Source organism: Aulonocara sp. 'chitande type north' Nkhata Bay, linkage group LG3, assembly GCF_057382095.1.
Source record: "Aulonocara sp. 'chitande type north' Nkhata Bay isolate Kocher_YH1m ecotype deep benthic linkage group LG3, A_spYH_male_GT1.1, whole genome shotgun sequence".
In the NCBI taxonomy this organism is placed as follows: Eukaryota; Metazoa; Chordata; class Actinopteri; order Cichliformes; family Cichlidae; genus Aulonocara; species Aulonocara sp. 'chitande type north' Nkhata Bay.
The window spans coordinates 65,783,893-65,799,675 of NC_141346.1; the positions used below are offsets into that span (position 1 = coordinate 65,783,893).

General features: G+C 41.8%; 1 protein-coding gene and 1 non-coding gene across 2 annotated transcripts; one reads left to right on the plus strand and one right to left on the minus strand.

The window, feature by feature from the left end:
* Positions 1-2,337: 2,337 nt before the first annotated feature.
* On the minus strand, positions 2,338-4,554 carry LOC147336636 (protein AF-9-like). The gene is made up of 5 exons (XM_086285530.1): positions 4,432-4,554; positions 3,539-3,635; positions 3,365-3,427; positions 3,151-3,222; positions 2,338-2,783 (listed from the first exon to the last, which is right to left on the minus strand). Exons 1-5 carry the CDS (start codon positions 4,533-4,535, stop codon positions 2,661-2,663), a joined length of 459 nt encoding a protein of 152 aa, XP_086141656.1. The 5' UTR covers positions 4,536-4,554; the 3' UTR covers positions 2,338-2,660.
* Positions 4,555-11,431: 6,877 nt separating this feature from the next.
* On the plus strand, positions 11,432-11,550 carry LOC147336637 (5S ribosomal RNA). Its single transcript, XR_015128694.1, has one exon. It is a non-coding gene; the product is annotated as a 5S ribosomal RNA (ribosomal RNA).
* Positions 11,551-15,783: the final 4,233 nt, after the last annotated feature.

Here is a 15,783-nt window from a genome sequence, read left to right on the forward strand (position 1 = left end):
TCGTGGCTCGTAATGAAGCCTTTATCGTGTCCACCAGAGATAATGCTGTTTAAATAAATGATTACAATAGCAGTAGCAATGGTAGCATGAAGGGGAGACTACAATGATCCTAGCACATGCTTCCACTATGCTGTGCAGATGAGCTCATTTAGAACATCAGCAGAAACATGGCACCTCCATCCCCGGGATGAAACATCCCGCTGTTTCCTGCAACACCCAAGATGATCGTCCAAGACGTCTTATCCACAAAGCAGTTGGAAAACCTGACGAGGGGTGAGGGTGTTAATGTCCATCTAAGAGATCAGCCCACTGTGGGTGGGCACTCCACCCTTTTCCTGCTGAGGACCATGGCCTCAGATTCAGTTATGGAAGTAAATACAGAAGGTACCAATCCTCCAGCTGCAGGAACATGAAGGCAGTCCAAAAAACCCAAAACTACTTTTGCTTGTTTAGCTTGTAGGAAACGAGGGAACTGATTTTACCAGCCTGGGTCTCCAGGCTCTGAGTGCATCACTACAGTTTAGCAGCTGCACTACTTAAGTTTGTTGTTGGAACAGGCAGGTTAGTTTTAAGGATGCAGAACAGCTACTGTAATCTAAACAGGGGCCTCTGCAGCTGTCAGCCATAACGAAACGCACTGCTTTTAAAGCATCACATCAAAAACTGGTCAGATAATCACATTTTTATTAGTGCTATTAATGAGTTTATATTATTTTAAGGTGTAGTACAGAAGGGTGAAGCTGTCGGCCTGTACTAACAGCCAATAGGGGGCAATCAGTCCTGTGACTGCTTTAACCAGGAAACAACATTTTACATATTTTTAGGCAAAGACATCGACTTTGGGGGTAACGATGGTCACAGAATCGTGGAGTAAGTCTGCTTGAACCAAAGGCAGGGCTTTGTATGCATCATTCACATTAACTTAATATAAGCAGTGAATAAAGATGAGATGAATCATTTAACTGTGGATTTCCCACTTCAGGGAGCTGTGCAGCAGTTTTAACATGCTACCACTAGGTGGAGCTAAAAGCTGATATTTTGAACTAATGATCAGAGGCTGCTGTAAGATGCACACAGCAAACATTTTGGGCCTGACACCACAATTTGTGCACAGTGTACACAGCTACTTCAGACGCACATACAAAAACCAGCTCATCCACATGTGTGCGATCTGCACATCATACAGAACATTTATAGTTCATTCAATCCTCAAAATACGAAATCATCCTCATCAGACTGTCACGTGTCCCTGTGGCGACTCCAAGAAAGGCCTCGTCTCACGCTGAGCTTTGATTTAACAGGTGAAACACATCCACACCTCAGAGTACCTGTTAACGGTTCCTCCTGCAGGTTTTGGGTCGGTTGTATGACTCCACGTGTTAGTGGATCTTTGTCTACAAACATCCTAAACCAACTGAACCCATGATCTGTGCTTAGGCAGGCGATCAGAAGCAAAAGCTTAGTGGGCAGGACCTCCTGAGAGGCAGCTCTCCTGTACCAAAGATGAGTGCTCAGCACAGGCGAGCAGCCATTCATGCCCTGTTGTTTAAACAACATTAAACAGGTTTTTAAAGCAGCCGACATGAGTTCATCTGGTATTTAAAGCTGGTAAAATGAGTTCACTTTGTAGAGCCGAGTAACAGGACCACAGTAAGATTAAAAAACAATGTCGATCATTTTGAGAATAAAGTCAAAAATCTTTTTAGAGAAAAACACTGAAATGTGGCGATTACAGTCGTTTTAAGTGCCACGGCTGCACTGTGAGCTGGTGAAATGCTTCAGGATCAGGTTTAGTTGCAATAACTAATCTGCACATTTCCACTTTATTCTCAGAAGGACCTTTATGTTAATGTGCTCCCTACACTCCTATGTAGGAAGGACACTTTCAGCAGGAGACAAGGCCAAAGATTTTTGTAAAGCTCCAGTGGATTCAAAGTTCAGAGTTTGCATAAAGGTGGCTTTAATAAAGACACACTTACAAATAAAGTTTTTTTAAAGCTTTAACTCCAGAACAAACTGGAGAAACTTCTCAACTTTTAGTTTTCAGACGACGGCGCTCTCAACTCAGCACGCTCGCCATGATGTGTCACTTTGTATCCAGACCTCCTGCTGGATTCTTCTTCATATTTCACACGTCTTTGCAAACTGTGAGGTCGCACACAACAAAACAGAACAACAGAGATGCATCTGTGCGGACGCTGTTTGATCCCAGGGAAATGAATGACTCGGATATCTGATCGGAGACCGAAGCAGAGTAGTGTTACTGGTCAGACTTGTGCCTTATAGAGCTCTTCAAAGTCCTGTTTCACTTTTTTCCACCCAACACACACGCACACACACCTGCAAATTAAATTTAATAAATAAGACGTACAATGTTGTAAGGCAAAGTTGATCATGCACTTGTCACGATAAACAACAACATACATGGCAGCAGAATCACTCCCACCCACCAACCCTTCATATCAAGCTTTCAGATTGTTGCCTGCTGACATCCTGATCTCGTACATCTACCCCCGATTTCTGCAGCAGGGTGAACTCTTTGTTCGGGGGAGTCGAAGCAGCAGGCTGGACCCACTGTGAGGTTTAGACACGCCAACTACAGCTGGAACTGATACAGGACGAGTCAGAGGCTCGGATCCAGCACCCAACTGCTGTGTGCCTCAGGACGTCCCGAGATAGCTCTGCAGCTTCCTTACTGTACTTCTGTCCAAAGAGCAAAGGTCAAAGTCAAACGTAGTGTTTGTAATGTGGAAGTGTCCGGTCTCTTCAATCAGGTTTACAATCTGCAAGACAGACAGTGAGAGTGGTGGGCACAGGCTGGGTCAAAGTAAAGTCTGCAACTATTAACTATTGTTATACATTACTACTTCATCATTATTATTTCGTCTAAGGTCTAATATTTATTTTAAACAAGCAGATTTCTTTATGCAGTCATCTGCTGCAGGCACAGCACGCTCTCAGCTGGCCAATCAGAAGAGAGCTTCGACCTGCGCTAACGTGTTTCCTCAACTGGTCGATTTAAATCGTGTGAATAAAATCTGAGATCTGAAAATCACTGAATTCAGTTTTTACATCTGACACGGATCCCAAGCTTTGTAGAAGTGGGTTTGTGTCTGATGGACGTATCGGACACTGCTGACATCAGCTCACCTGTTGCAGTATGTGACCTTCTCTTAGTGTCATTAGTCTTTTATGCAGCTCCACCAGCTCATCCAGGTAAACCTGAAAAGCACACAGCAAACACGGCTGTCATGATGTAGCAGTGGCTGATGGTAACAAACCCCAAGACATAACAACACTTTCTATATTTCAGAATATTTACTAGTCTACTCCACATCTAAAAACCAAAGACACTCGTTCTCACCTTATCACACTCCATGCTTTTGTCTTGCTTGCTCTGCTTGGTGGGACTTTTTACTTCCACTATCTGACAGACAGAAGAGCAAAGAGTCACCCAGGGTCACGCACACACCTGGATACTGTGGCTTTCAATCATGCTGCTCTAAGACATAAGCCAGTATATTACTGATATGATTACCTGGTTATTAGTAGACTTTAATAAGGGTGGGGCCTCACTGCACGACAGCGGGGAATGGGAGGAGCTGTCACTTCTGCTGCCATCACTTAAACTAATCCTAAGTATGAAGTCACAAAGAATAAAGACATTAAAACTGTTGTCTCAGCTGTTAGCTAAAAACCGCTAACAATGAAAAATCCCCCATCTGAGAGAGTGGGGACGAAGGACGGTCTTTAACATGAAGATGACTCTCGCAGAATCAGTGTCAGAGAGGGGCCTGCTAGATCAGGGGTGTCCAACTCCAGGCCTCGAGGGCCGGTGTCCTGCAGGTTTTAGATCTCACCCTGGGTCAACACACCTGAATCACATGATTAGTTCATTACCAGCCTCTGGAGAACTTCAGGACATCATGAGGAGGTCATTTATCCATTTGAATCAGCTGTGTTGGATCAAGGACACATCTAAAACCTGCAGGACACCGGCCATCGAGGCCTGGAATTGCCCACCCCTGGCATAGATGATAGAAAACCGGTCAACTGTTGGAGACGGAGACGATCTGGTTAAGTTATGCTTTTTGGCCAAGGTTGACGGCACGCCTCCACCAACAGGATGGTGGAGAGAGTTGGAAAGAGCTTACATGAAATACTTGAAAAGTTAGTAAAAGGCACGTTGAAAGAACCTTTAGAAACTGTCCCAAGCAATTTTAACCAAGATTTAAATAGCGGCTCTTCATCATTTTACAGGTTTGTTGTTAAAGGCTGGCTCTACTGCACAAACATGTGAGATACAAAGTAGCCCTCATAATAGCAATATCCTGGTTAAAAGGAATTCATTACCAATGTCTGCACACAGCTCTATGAAACTAAACTAGTGTGCGGTTCAGCCATTCGAAAAGCTGCCCTCGGGTTACTAACCTGTGCTGGTGGTGTGTGAGGTGTGCTGCTCGATCCCTGTCTGAATCCACGTCGTCGTTGTCGTCCTCTGAATCGTCGTCGTCGTCCGAGTGCAGATCCTGCATCACTGACTGCAGCGGGCCAAGCACTGAGTGGAACAGTTCAATAAAGCCTCAGTCATTGCAGTTTAAACCTCAGGAATACAAGCAGAAAGCTGCAGATTGTGACGTTGGTACTGTAAAGCTCAGCAAATGTGGACTGGTGATCTGACTTTCAAAGGGAACATGCACACATCTCGAACTCTACATAGCTGACTTACAGCTCTGGTTTTCAATTGTTCTCATTGCTCAGGAAAACAACATGATTCTTTCATGTTCTTCAATCTCAAAATGATTTAGCAGCCTCTCTTACGACGTCTTCAACTTTCTGAACCGACTCAAAGTAAAAGTTTATAAACCAGGGCTGTGCCCGTTTGTTTACAGGCTCAAAGTGATACTTTAAGAAGATTTGTGGTAATAATGTTTCTGATCATTTACACAAAAAGATATTTTCTGCAGCATTTCTAAGTTTGATTAAATGAAGGGCATCCCATGATTGCTTCCAATGAGCTACTGTCACTGATGACACAGTGCCGTTTGCAGCAGCGTGAAAGTGGCACGGCACTGCAACACAGAATAAGTCAAATGTAGTACAGAAACTGGGTTGGTGTTAGTCGTAGTTTGGCCTGGAAACTTTTGTTAAACAGTAACTAAAGTAACTTAACCTTGTGACTCTTTAGGAACCTGCACAATATTTTCACAATAAAGCTGAAGACTCTTCTACCTGGGATGTTGGGTCATGAGTTGAGCTTTTTAACCTGCTGCTTTGGTCTTGCACCATGTACTGTATCAGTAACTTTCATCCACTGTTTGCTCTTCCTGTCACATGACGTCCTTCAGCCACACTTGGTGGAGTCATTTGTTTACATTTGGGTCACATGACACCAGCAGCTAATATCTCCCCACACACAGCCTGACTGTAGCGCACAGTTTTTTCACCTGAAGGGCTGAAACAGGTTCTTGCATATGTTGCAGAGCACTGTGATTGTTGGAGGTTCCTGAAGTTGCTCCACTGCAGACTGACACATGTGGCTCTTACTCCCAGACATGCCCAGGCTTGTCTCTTAATTGCATGCACTAGGGATCATAACCACCTGGTGTTGCTATAGCAATGATATCTCAGTATGACAGTTTTGTATCACGTAAGAATTTGTACCAGTATGATTGCAGACAATATGATATACACAGCTAGTTAATGCTTCCACTTTACAATAATAAAGCTTATGGTTCATATTAGACTATGTAGGAGGGATCACTCTCCTCAGCCTTCCCGGGAAAGTCTGTGCCAGCGGGCTTGAAATGAGAGTTCATCCACTGCAGGAGCACGATGTAGAGTGGCTAGATAAGATGCAGGTTCAGGCATACCAGGCAAATTCAAGGTCTGGCTATACCATCATGGTATAGTACCAAGAATCATTGGCAAGTCCTGCATGGGGCGTTAGGGACTCGGGTCCACCCACTTCCAACAATGGGCAATAGCTGAGCCCTGGCTGAGGAGAGGCATGGTCCGAGCCGAGGTCCGGCAGCTAGAGGAGGAAAGCACGGTACTGGGTTTACAAGGAATCTGGACATAGTGGGACCTGTCAAAGCAGACGATTAATTGGCTTTAACTTTGGAGCCTTTCCACATCTTAATATTGCTCCGCTTAGTCTACAAGTCCATGACGGAGGAGCCACAGTGCAGGTTATGTGGGGCGATGGCGCACAGGCTGGAAGAATGCAAGACTACTGTTAGCCAGGGAAGACAGAGATGGCGCCATGACCAGGTCCTGAGACTGAGCAGTACTGTGAGAAAGTAGCATCACACAACACCAACATCAGGTGGCTGGAGGACCCAACAGCAGACCAAAGAACCTCCCAGAAAAAGCCAACATAACAAACACAGACATCCAACAATGACTCCACAATGAAGAGCTGGATAGTACTGGACACCTACTGTCTAAAGAGGCAAACAGCCCTCCAAGAACACCTGGCAGCAGCTGCTGGCTAATCAACCACACACAGTGGTGCTGGACAAGGAGCAGAAGGCTGCAGTTGTGATCAGAGATGGGCAGTAACGCGATTACAGTAACGCGTTACTGTAATCCGATTACTTTTTTCAAGTAACGAGTAAAGTAAGGGATTACTATGATAATAATAATAATAATAATAATAAACTTTATTTATAAAGCACACTTAAAAACCAAGGGTATGCCAAGGTGCTTAACAAGTAAAATAGAGTATAGGAGGAGGATAATAGAAATAGGACCAAAGCAAGTACTAAATATGCAAGCAGATAACTGTCACTAATACATAGGAAAGCAACAGGTACAGAGCAAACAAGAATTTAAATGAGCATAGAAGTGCATGATATAAAATCATAAAAGAAATATTAACTAGAGGGAAAGGCAAGATTGAATAAGTGGGTTTTTAATCGTGATTTGAACAGTGCAATGGAATCAGATGCGCGGAGGTCGAGAGGAAGGGTATTCCACAGTACCGGGGCAGCCAGAGCAAACGCACGGTCACCCCGGGACTTCAGTCGAGATCTGGGTTGGGTCAGAAGTAGTTGAGTGGCAGATCTGAGTGTTCTAGCAGGAGTATGTGGCAAAAACGGTAATTAGATTACCGTTACTTTCCCGTAGGAACGCTGCGTTACTGTGTTACTAAAACCGTGATTTTTTTGCAAGAATGTCTCATGACAGTGACGTAAGCAAGTGCGCCGTTAGTGACAACAGCTGTGTGCAGATCAACAATGGATCATATATCGAGTGCGGGAGAGAGTATGAGCGTGCAGCGTTTAAAGCGTGGAAGTACTGACCTTACTTTAAGTTTGACTCCATAAAAAGTGACAAAAACATTAGTGTCCATCGTGCGTGGGAAGAAAACTTCTTTTTACAGCGAAAAAAACCCTAAACTTCCAAGCAAGCACCGAGTGCGCAACGACGTAATGGGAAATTCACAGAGCTGCCATATCCTTCCACTGACCGCTGCGGCACACCTGCACCAGGGTAAACCTCCGCCTACCCTGCTCCTGCTTTACAGGTGAAAATAGAGCAAAAGGACCGCTAGTCTTTGACTTTATTTATTTTCTGCTGTGTTTTACTTGCATCTATTTGAAAGACTGAGTGTAAACACACAAAAAAAAAAATTATGTGCTGGAATGTGCAGAAAATAGGTTTAAATATTAAACAAATTTCTTCCAGTCAGTGAATGTTGCATATAATTACATTTTTGCTTGATGCATAAAGTTAAAAGATTAAAACTAATAAAACAAGTTTTAAAAAGGGACTTTTCCATTTGATTACATTTTGTATGATGGATTATGTAGAAAAAGTAGAATTGGGCTGAAAGATCTATCGCTTTATCACCTCTTCAGGTTGTAAATCGTGTTTTTAAAAAGTAACTAAGTAACTAAGTAACTAAGTAATTAATTACTTTTGAAAATAAGTAATCAGTAAAGTAACGGGATTACTTTTTTGGGGAAGTAATCAGTAATTAGTTACTGATTACTTTTTTCAAGTAACTTGACCAACACTGGTTGTAATAGATGTGGCAGTCCCAGCAGAGAGCATGTCAGGAAGGGGAGCATGAGAAAAACTGGAGGAAAACTGGAGCCAACGTAGAAGGTCAAGAACGAAGTGGTCCCAGTAGGAATGAACGCGTTAGGAGCTGTAATCCCTAAAGTGGAAGAGCCAGGCACAACATTGCTCACATGACCGGGTCCACTGCCAGAGACCTCGAGGTCGAGGTCACCGAGATTCAAACTCGTCAACGTCGTTAGCTTAAATCCTACGTAGCCTCGTTCTTGAGGTACTGCATGCACAAACCTGGCTCTCCACCCCAACCATCCGACCAGCGGGGTGATGACCATCAGCCTTTTTACAGCCGAGAGGAAAAACACAACATGCAGAGATATGTCAGGTTTTCATGATCCAGCCATTCATCCTTCCTTCGGTGGGTACTTCTTAACTTCAGTTCCAGACTTTCTCTTTGATATTTGGTCACATTGGGGCCCGATGAATGTAAAAACAAATAATTACCAGATTTGGTTTTTTACCTTATTTTTGTTTTTAAGAAAAATATCAGCCACATCTGATAAAATTTTGATAAAACAGCAGCAGCATATGGAGCGCCAGGACTGCCATAGTGAATTAATTAAATACACCATTAAATAATTAATTAAACGTGGCAATAATTAATTAAAATTGGAGCTGGAGCTTGTTTCCTTACAGAGCACTTTATAGGTGAACCAGCTTCATCAGCGGCTGATGTCCAATCACCGGCACACAGCTTTGAAACCTCAGCTGAGTTTTAGCTCTCAGTGGTTAAACGCTGGACTTCATTCACTCAGGTTCTGTCTGTCGGGTCACGTTTACTTCGCTGTTTTATTTACAACTGAGCAAATCGGTTTGGCTGAGGTTAAAGTTACGTTTCATAACTGCATAGTTTCACAGACGTTTAATGGTTCACTGGCACATGTGTTAGACTGAACTATCATCTAAATATCATCTGTTTTTTAATAGTTATTCAACTGTATTCTAAGCACCAGCTGTCTGTTAGAATGTGATTTTTTCTCTCTCTGTTGGCAGAGGTATAAAAAATGCGCAGGAAAATCTGACTTGCATGGCAAACTTCACCGACGATATTTAGGGAGGAATAAACACGTCAAACATAAATGAACCATTTTTTTGCTTTTTCGGTCATGTTATGTTTACCTGTCAAAGGCTTGTTACAAACTATGAAACGCATCGTGCAGACTTCTGGATGTTAGAAGAAAACTAATACTGCTCATGAAGGAGACTAAAGGCAGGAAGGTGTCCTTTAAAACTAAACATGTTAATAGGACCTCCCTATTTATATCATAGTTTATGAAATAGCACATGTATTTCAGTAATAGCCTGCTGATTTCAGTGTAGTGGTGAACAGTCGCACAGCTCACGTGGGCGTTATCTGTGATACTCCTTAACTATAATTTATCCAAGTTAACTTCAGTTAACCATTCAGACGGTTCTTTTGCAATGAAAAACATAAACACCCATGCTGCCGGTAGGTTTCCTCAGTGCCAGCTGTTAACATTATAGCTGCTTATGCAGTAACCACGGTAACCACGGACTCTGAGCGGCTGGATCGACGGAGGTCAGACAACAATTTTACACGTATGATCTTAAAACAGGACACAGCCACTATACGTGCTGGCCTCATATCAAATGTGAAGGCAGACTGAGTCTATGGTTGACGTTTGTTTATATCTAATCTTCCTTTTCAAACATTTAAACAGCAGCGAGTCTGCAGCTGAGGGAATACAAACTCAAATTGTCGGAACAGGTTTGCTCTTTTCTTGGATTCATTTGGTGATTTATTAAATGTGTAACTGTTATTCTAATCTGCTGCTGAGTCTCTTACACTTTTCTTTATGCTGTATATTTTCACGTCTCTGGAATAGTTGGAAGTTAGATAGTCAGCTGGGAAACTTTGTGTTAACTCATGGAGCTGAGGATATCGTGGATGTGCTGACCTCGCTCCGTGGTGTACAGGGCCGTTTACCCTCGTGATTAATATTCACTATAAAAATATTAGCCGAACATCATGAAGTCTGTATGTGTTTCATAGTGTCGAACAACCTTTGTACAGTTAAAGCCAGCAGTTACTACATGACAGAAACACCAACATTATCTCTTTTATGCGTTTATACACAGGTCACACTGATTACTGAACAAAAACCCAAAGATCAGATGTTAAACAGGTTTATTTGCTCTCTCTCCTCCTTAAACATGTTTTTAATGTTAGTTATAATTCAGAATTGGCGACTGAAACACGTAGGACACATAAGAACATCAGGAAATAAAACACCGATAAATATAACCTCAGTAAAAGAAGTCAGCGGGGGTTACTACAGCTGTGTACCGGGGCCTGCGCTTTGTCGGTGGGATTGCTTGCGAGGCGAGCGGGTCTGTCCCACGCTTTGCCGTTAGACTGGGCAGACATCTCCGAAATCATCGAAGCACTTTTGCAAAGAGGCTGTATCTTGACAAACCGACCAGACACATGAAGATTAAACCACTACATTCTCGGCTAAAAAAATATTAAAACGGTATTTGGTGACACACGAACAGAGTTTTTCAAAGTTCAGTTCTGTTAGCTTCCACATGCCGGTTGTTGTGTGCTAGAAACAATGGCCACCAGGCCAAAGCAATGGTTTTGACTCGATCAGCGTTAACCCCGCCCCCTGAGTTTGATGGGTGAGGGTGACAGATAAAATTATTTCAAGATGAGAGCCAGGCGCCAGGACTGCCAAAATGAAATAAATAAATATATCATTAAATAATTAATAAAATGTGTCAATTAATTAAAATGTGAAATACATAAATAATTAATTAAATGTGTCCATAATTAATTAATTAAATGTGTCAATAATTAATTAAAATATGAAATACATAAATAATTAATTAAATGTGTCGATAATTAATTAATTACATGTGTCATAACTATTTATTTAATTAATTAATTCCAATTTTAATTAATTATTGACACATTTAATTAATTATTTTTATGGTGTATTTAATTAATTCATTATGTCAATCGTGGCGCTCCATAGTCCTGTCATGTGCAGCTATTAAAATTAAAAGTAGAAACTAATCGAAATATAGGATTGTACTAAGCTTCACATATTACAGCGAAAACATGCAAACCTTTGTTGTGAACTGCAGCTTCAACACTGAGCTGCAAAAATGCTTTTCCCGCGGTAACGTCACCATAATAACACATGTTACTTTCTCACAGCACAGTGTTAAAGTGACAGAGAGCACACAGTGTGTTAGGACCATTTGGAAGTCCAACATTTTTGTGCTTTGGACAATTCAACTTATATACAGGACATAAAAACGTAAGCATGACTGTGTCATCACAGCATGTATAAAGAGGCTGTTTGTGAAGCAGTCCCTCGCTTACGGCCACACCACCCTGAACGCGCCCGATCTCGTCTGATCTCGGAAGCCAAGCTGGGTCGGGCCTGGTCAGTACTTGGATGGGAGACTGCCTGGGAATACCAGGTGCCGTAAGCTTTTGCATTTCAACACACAAATGACAGTTTAAATATTGAAACGGATCTGAGGCACTCTTTAAGCTCATTTTCGAATAGGATGGTTAGTGAGTCTCACGCAAAGAGCTCTTCCACTCATGTTCTAATGTCAAATTCTTCAAGCGTTACATCAATATCACTGTACATGCACAGAGCACCTGTAGATGTTTTTGTGCAAACACTCACAATTGTTTATGACGTGAATATTGCAGCATTAAGTATGCATTATAACTGTGCTGTCATGTGCAGCTATTAAAAATAAAAGTAGAAACTAATCAATATCCTTCACTCTAAATTGTTTTTTAAATCCCAATAAATGGGTTACAGTATCTACATGAACCCCGTTGTCGAGGAAGCCTCTCACTTACGGCCATACCAGCCTGTTCTCATCTGATCTCTGAAGCTAAGCAGGGGTGGTCCTTCATATTCAATTCAATTTTCAATTCAATTTTATTTATATAGCGCCAAATCACAACAAAAGTCGCCTCAAGGCGCTTCATAGATACAGAGAAAAACCCAACAATCATATACCCCCTATGAGCAAGCACTTTGGCAACAGTGGGAAGGAAAAACTCCCTTTTAACAGGAAGAAACCTCCGGCAGAACCAGGCTCAGGGAGGGCCGGCCATCTGCTGCGACCGGTTGGGGTGAGAGAAGGAAGACAGGATAAAGACATGCTGTGGAAGAGAGACAGAGGTTAATAACAGATATGATTCAATGCAGAGGTCTATTAATACATAGTGAGTGAGAAAGGTGACTGGAAAGGAAAAACTCAATGCATCATGGGAATCCCCCGGCAGCCTACATCTATTGCAGCATAACTAAGGGAGGATCCAGGGTCACCTGGTCCAGCCCTAACTATATGCTTTAGCAAAAAGGAAAGTTTTAAGTTTTATCTTAAAAGTAGAGATAGTGTCTGTCTCCCGAATCCAAACTGGAAGCTGGTTCCATAGAAGAGGGGCCTGAAAACTGAAGGCTGTCCCTCCAATTCTACTTTTAAATACTCTAGGAACAACAAGTAGACCTGCAGAGCGAGAGCGGAGCACTCTAATAGGGTGATATGGTACTACAAGGTCATTAAGATAAGATGGGGCCTGATTATTTAAGACCTTGAATGGGAGGAGCAGGATTTTGAATTCAATTCTGGATTTAACAGGAAGCCAATGAAGGGAAGCCAAAACAGGAGAAATATGCTCTCTCTTTCTAGTCCCTGTCAGGACTCTTGCTGCAGCATTTTGGATTAGCTGAAGGCTTTTCAGTGAGTTTTTTGGACATCCTGATAATAATGAATTACAGTAGTCCAGCCTGGAAGTAATAAATGCATGAACTAGTTTTTCAGCGTCACTCTGAGACAGGATATTTCTAATTTTAGAGATGTTGCGCAAATTGAAGGACATGTCCTGGTCAAAAATGACTCCAAGGTTCCTCACCGCGTTACTGCAGGCCAAGGGAATGCCATCCAGAGTAAGAATCTGGTTACATACCATATTTCTAGGCTTTTCAGGGCCGAGTACAATAACCTCAGTTTTATCTGAATTAAGAAGCAGAAAGTTAGCGGCCATCCAGGTCTTTATGTCTTTAAGACATTCCTGCAGTTTAACTAATTGGTGTGTGTTATCTGGCTTCATGGACAGATAGAGCTGGGTGTCATCTGCATAGCAGTGAAAATGTATGCTATGTCTTCTAATGATACTGCCTAAGGGAAGCATGTATAATGTAAACAGAATTGGTCCTAGCACTGAACCCTGTGGAACTCCATAATTAACCTCAGTGTGTGAAGAGGACTCTCCATTTACATGCACGAATTGGAGTCTATTAGATAGATATGATACAAACCACTGCAGTGCAGTACTTGTAATACCTACAGCATGTTCTAATCGCTCTAATAGGATATTATGGTCAACAGTATCGAACGCTGCACTGAGGTCTAGCAGGACAAGCACAGAGATGAGTCCACTGTCAGAGGCCATAGGAAGATCATTTGTAACCTTCACTAAAGCTGTTTCTGTGCTGTGCTGAGCTCTGAAACCTGACTGAAACTCTTCAAATAAACCATTCCTCTGCAGATGATCTGTTAGCTGTTTGACAACTACTCTTTCAAGGTTTTTTGATATGAAAGGAAGGTTGGAGATTGGCCTATAATTAGCTAAGACTGCTGGGTCTAGAGATGGCTTTTTGAGTAAAGGTTTAACTACAGCCAGCTTGAAGGCCTGTGGTACATAGCCGATTATTAGAGATAGGTTGATCATATTTAAGATCGAAGAATTAATTAATGGCAGGACTTCTTTGAGCAGTTTTGTAGGAATGGGGTCTAAAAGACACGTTGATGGTTTGGAGGAAGTAATTATTGAAGTTAACTCAGAAAGATCAATTGGAGAAAAAGAGTCTAACTTAACATCAATGGTACTAAGAGTAACTGTAGATAATATTACATCTGTGGGATGATTACTGGTAATTTTTTCTCTAATGATAAAAATTTTATTTGTGAAGAAGTTCATGAAGTCATTACTAGTTAACGTTAAAGGGATGGTTGGCTCAAAAGAGCTCTGACTTTTTGTCAGCCTGGCTACAGTGCTGAAGAGAAACCTTGGGTTGTTCTTATTTACTTCAATCAGTGATGAATAGTAAGATGTTCTGGCTTTGCGGAGGGCTTTCTTATAAAGCAGCAAACTATTTCTCCAGGCTAAATGATGATCCTCTAGATTTGTGACACGCCATTTCCTCTCCAGATTACGAGTCATCTGCATTAGGGTACGTGTTTGAGAATTATACCACGGAGTCAGGTACTTCTGATTTGAGGCCTTAGTTTTCACAGGAGCTACAGTATCCAGAGTCGTACGTAGTGAGGAGGTGAAATTATTAACAAGATAATCGACCTCTGTTGGGGTAGCGTTCAGATAGCTGCTCTGCTCTGTGTTGGTACAGGGCATTGGAGATGATAACAGTGGGTGGATTATATTCTTAAACTTAGTTACAGTGCTTTCAGAAAGACATCTACTTTGATAAAGTCTACTCTTCACCACTGTGTAATTAATTATTGTAAAAGTAAATGTTATCAGGAAATGATCAGACAGGAGAGGGTTTTCAGGAAACACTGTTAAATGTTCAGTTTCTATGCCATATGTTAAAACAAGATCTAGAGTGTGATTAAAGTGGTGGGTGGGTTCTTTTACATTTTGAGAGAAACCAATTGAGTCTAATAACAGATTAAATGCCATGTTGAGGCTGTCATTTTTAGCATCTACATGGATGTTAAAATCACCCACAATAATTATTTTATCTGAGCTCAGAACTAAATTAGATATAAAGTCTGAGAAATCAGACAGAAACTCTGTGTAAGGCCCAGGTGGACGATAGATGATAACAAGTAAGACTGGTTTCTGAGTTTCACAGCTGAGATGGACAATGTTAAGCATCAGGCTTTCGAATGAATTAAAAGTCTGTCTTGGTCTTTCATTAATTAATAGGCTGGTGTGAAAAATTGCTGCCACACCGCCCCCTCGGCCTGTGCTTCGAGATATCTGGTAGTTAGAATGACTCGGGGGTGTTGATTCATTTAAACTAACATAATCATCCTGCTGCAACCAGATTTCTGTAAGGCAGAGTAAATCAATTTGTTGATCAATTATTAAGTCATGTACTAACAGAGACTTGGAGGAGAGAGACCTAATATTTAATAATCCACATTTCACTGTTTTACTCTTTGGTTCAGATGTGGATACTGTATTGTTCTTTCTTTGTAATTGTTTATGTTTAAGTTGTTTGTTGCTGGTTTTTAGTTTGTTTTTTGTCTTTTTGGAAGCTGACACAGTCTCTATGGAGATGGGTTTTTGGGGGGGTAGCAGGGGAAGAGAAGCTGCAGAGAGGCGTGTAAGACTGCAACTCTGCTTCCTGGTCCCAACTCTGGATAGTCATATTTTGGGGGGTTTAATAAATTTGTCCATATTTCTAGAAATGAGAGCTGCTCCATCCAAAGTGGGATGGATGCCGTCTCTCCTAACAAGACCAGGTTTCCTCCAGAAGGTTTGCCAATTATCTATGAAGCCCACATCGTTTCTGGGACACCACTCAGACAGCCAGCAATTTAAGGAGAACATGCGGCTAAACATGTCACTCCTGGTCTGATTGGGGAGGGGACCAGAGAAAACTACAGAGTCCGACATTGTTTTGGCAAAGTTGCACACCGATTCAATATTGATTTTAGTGACCTCCGATT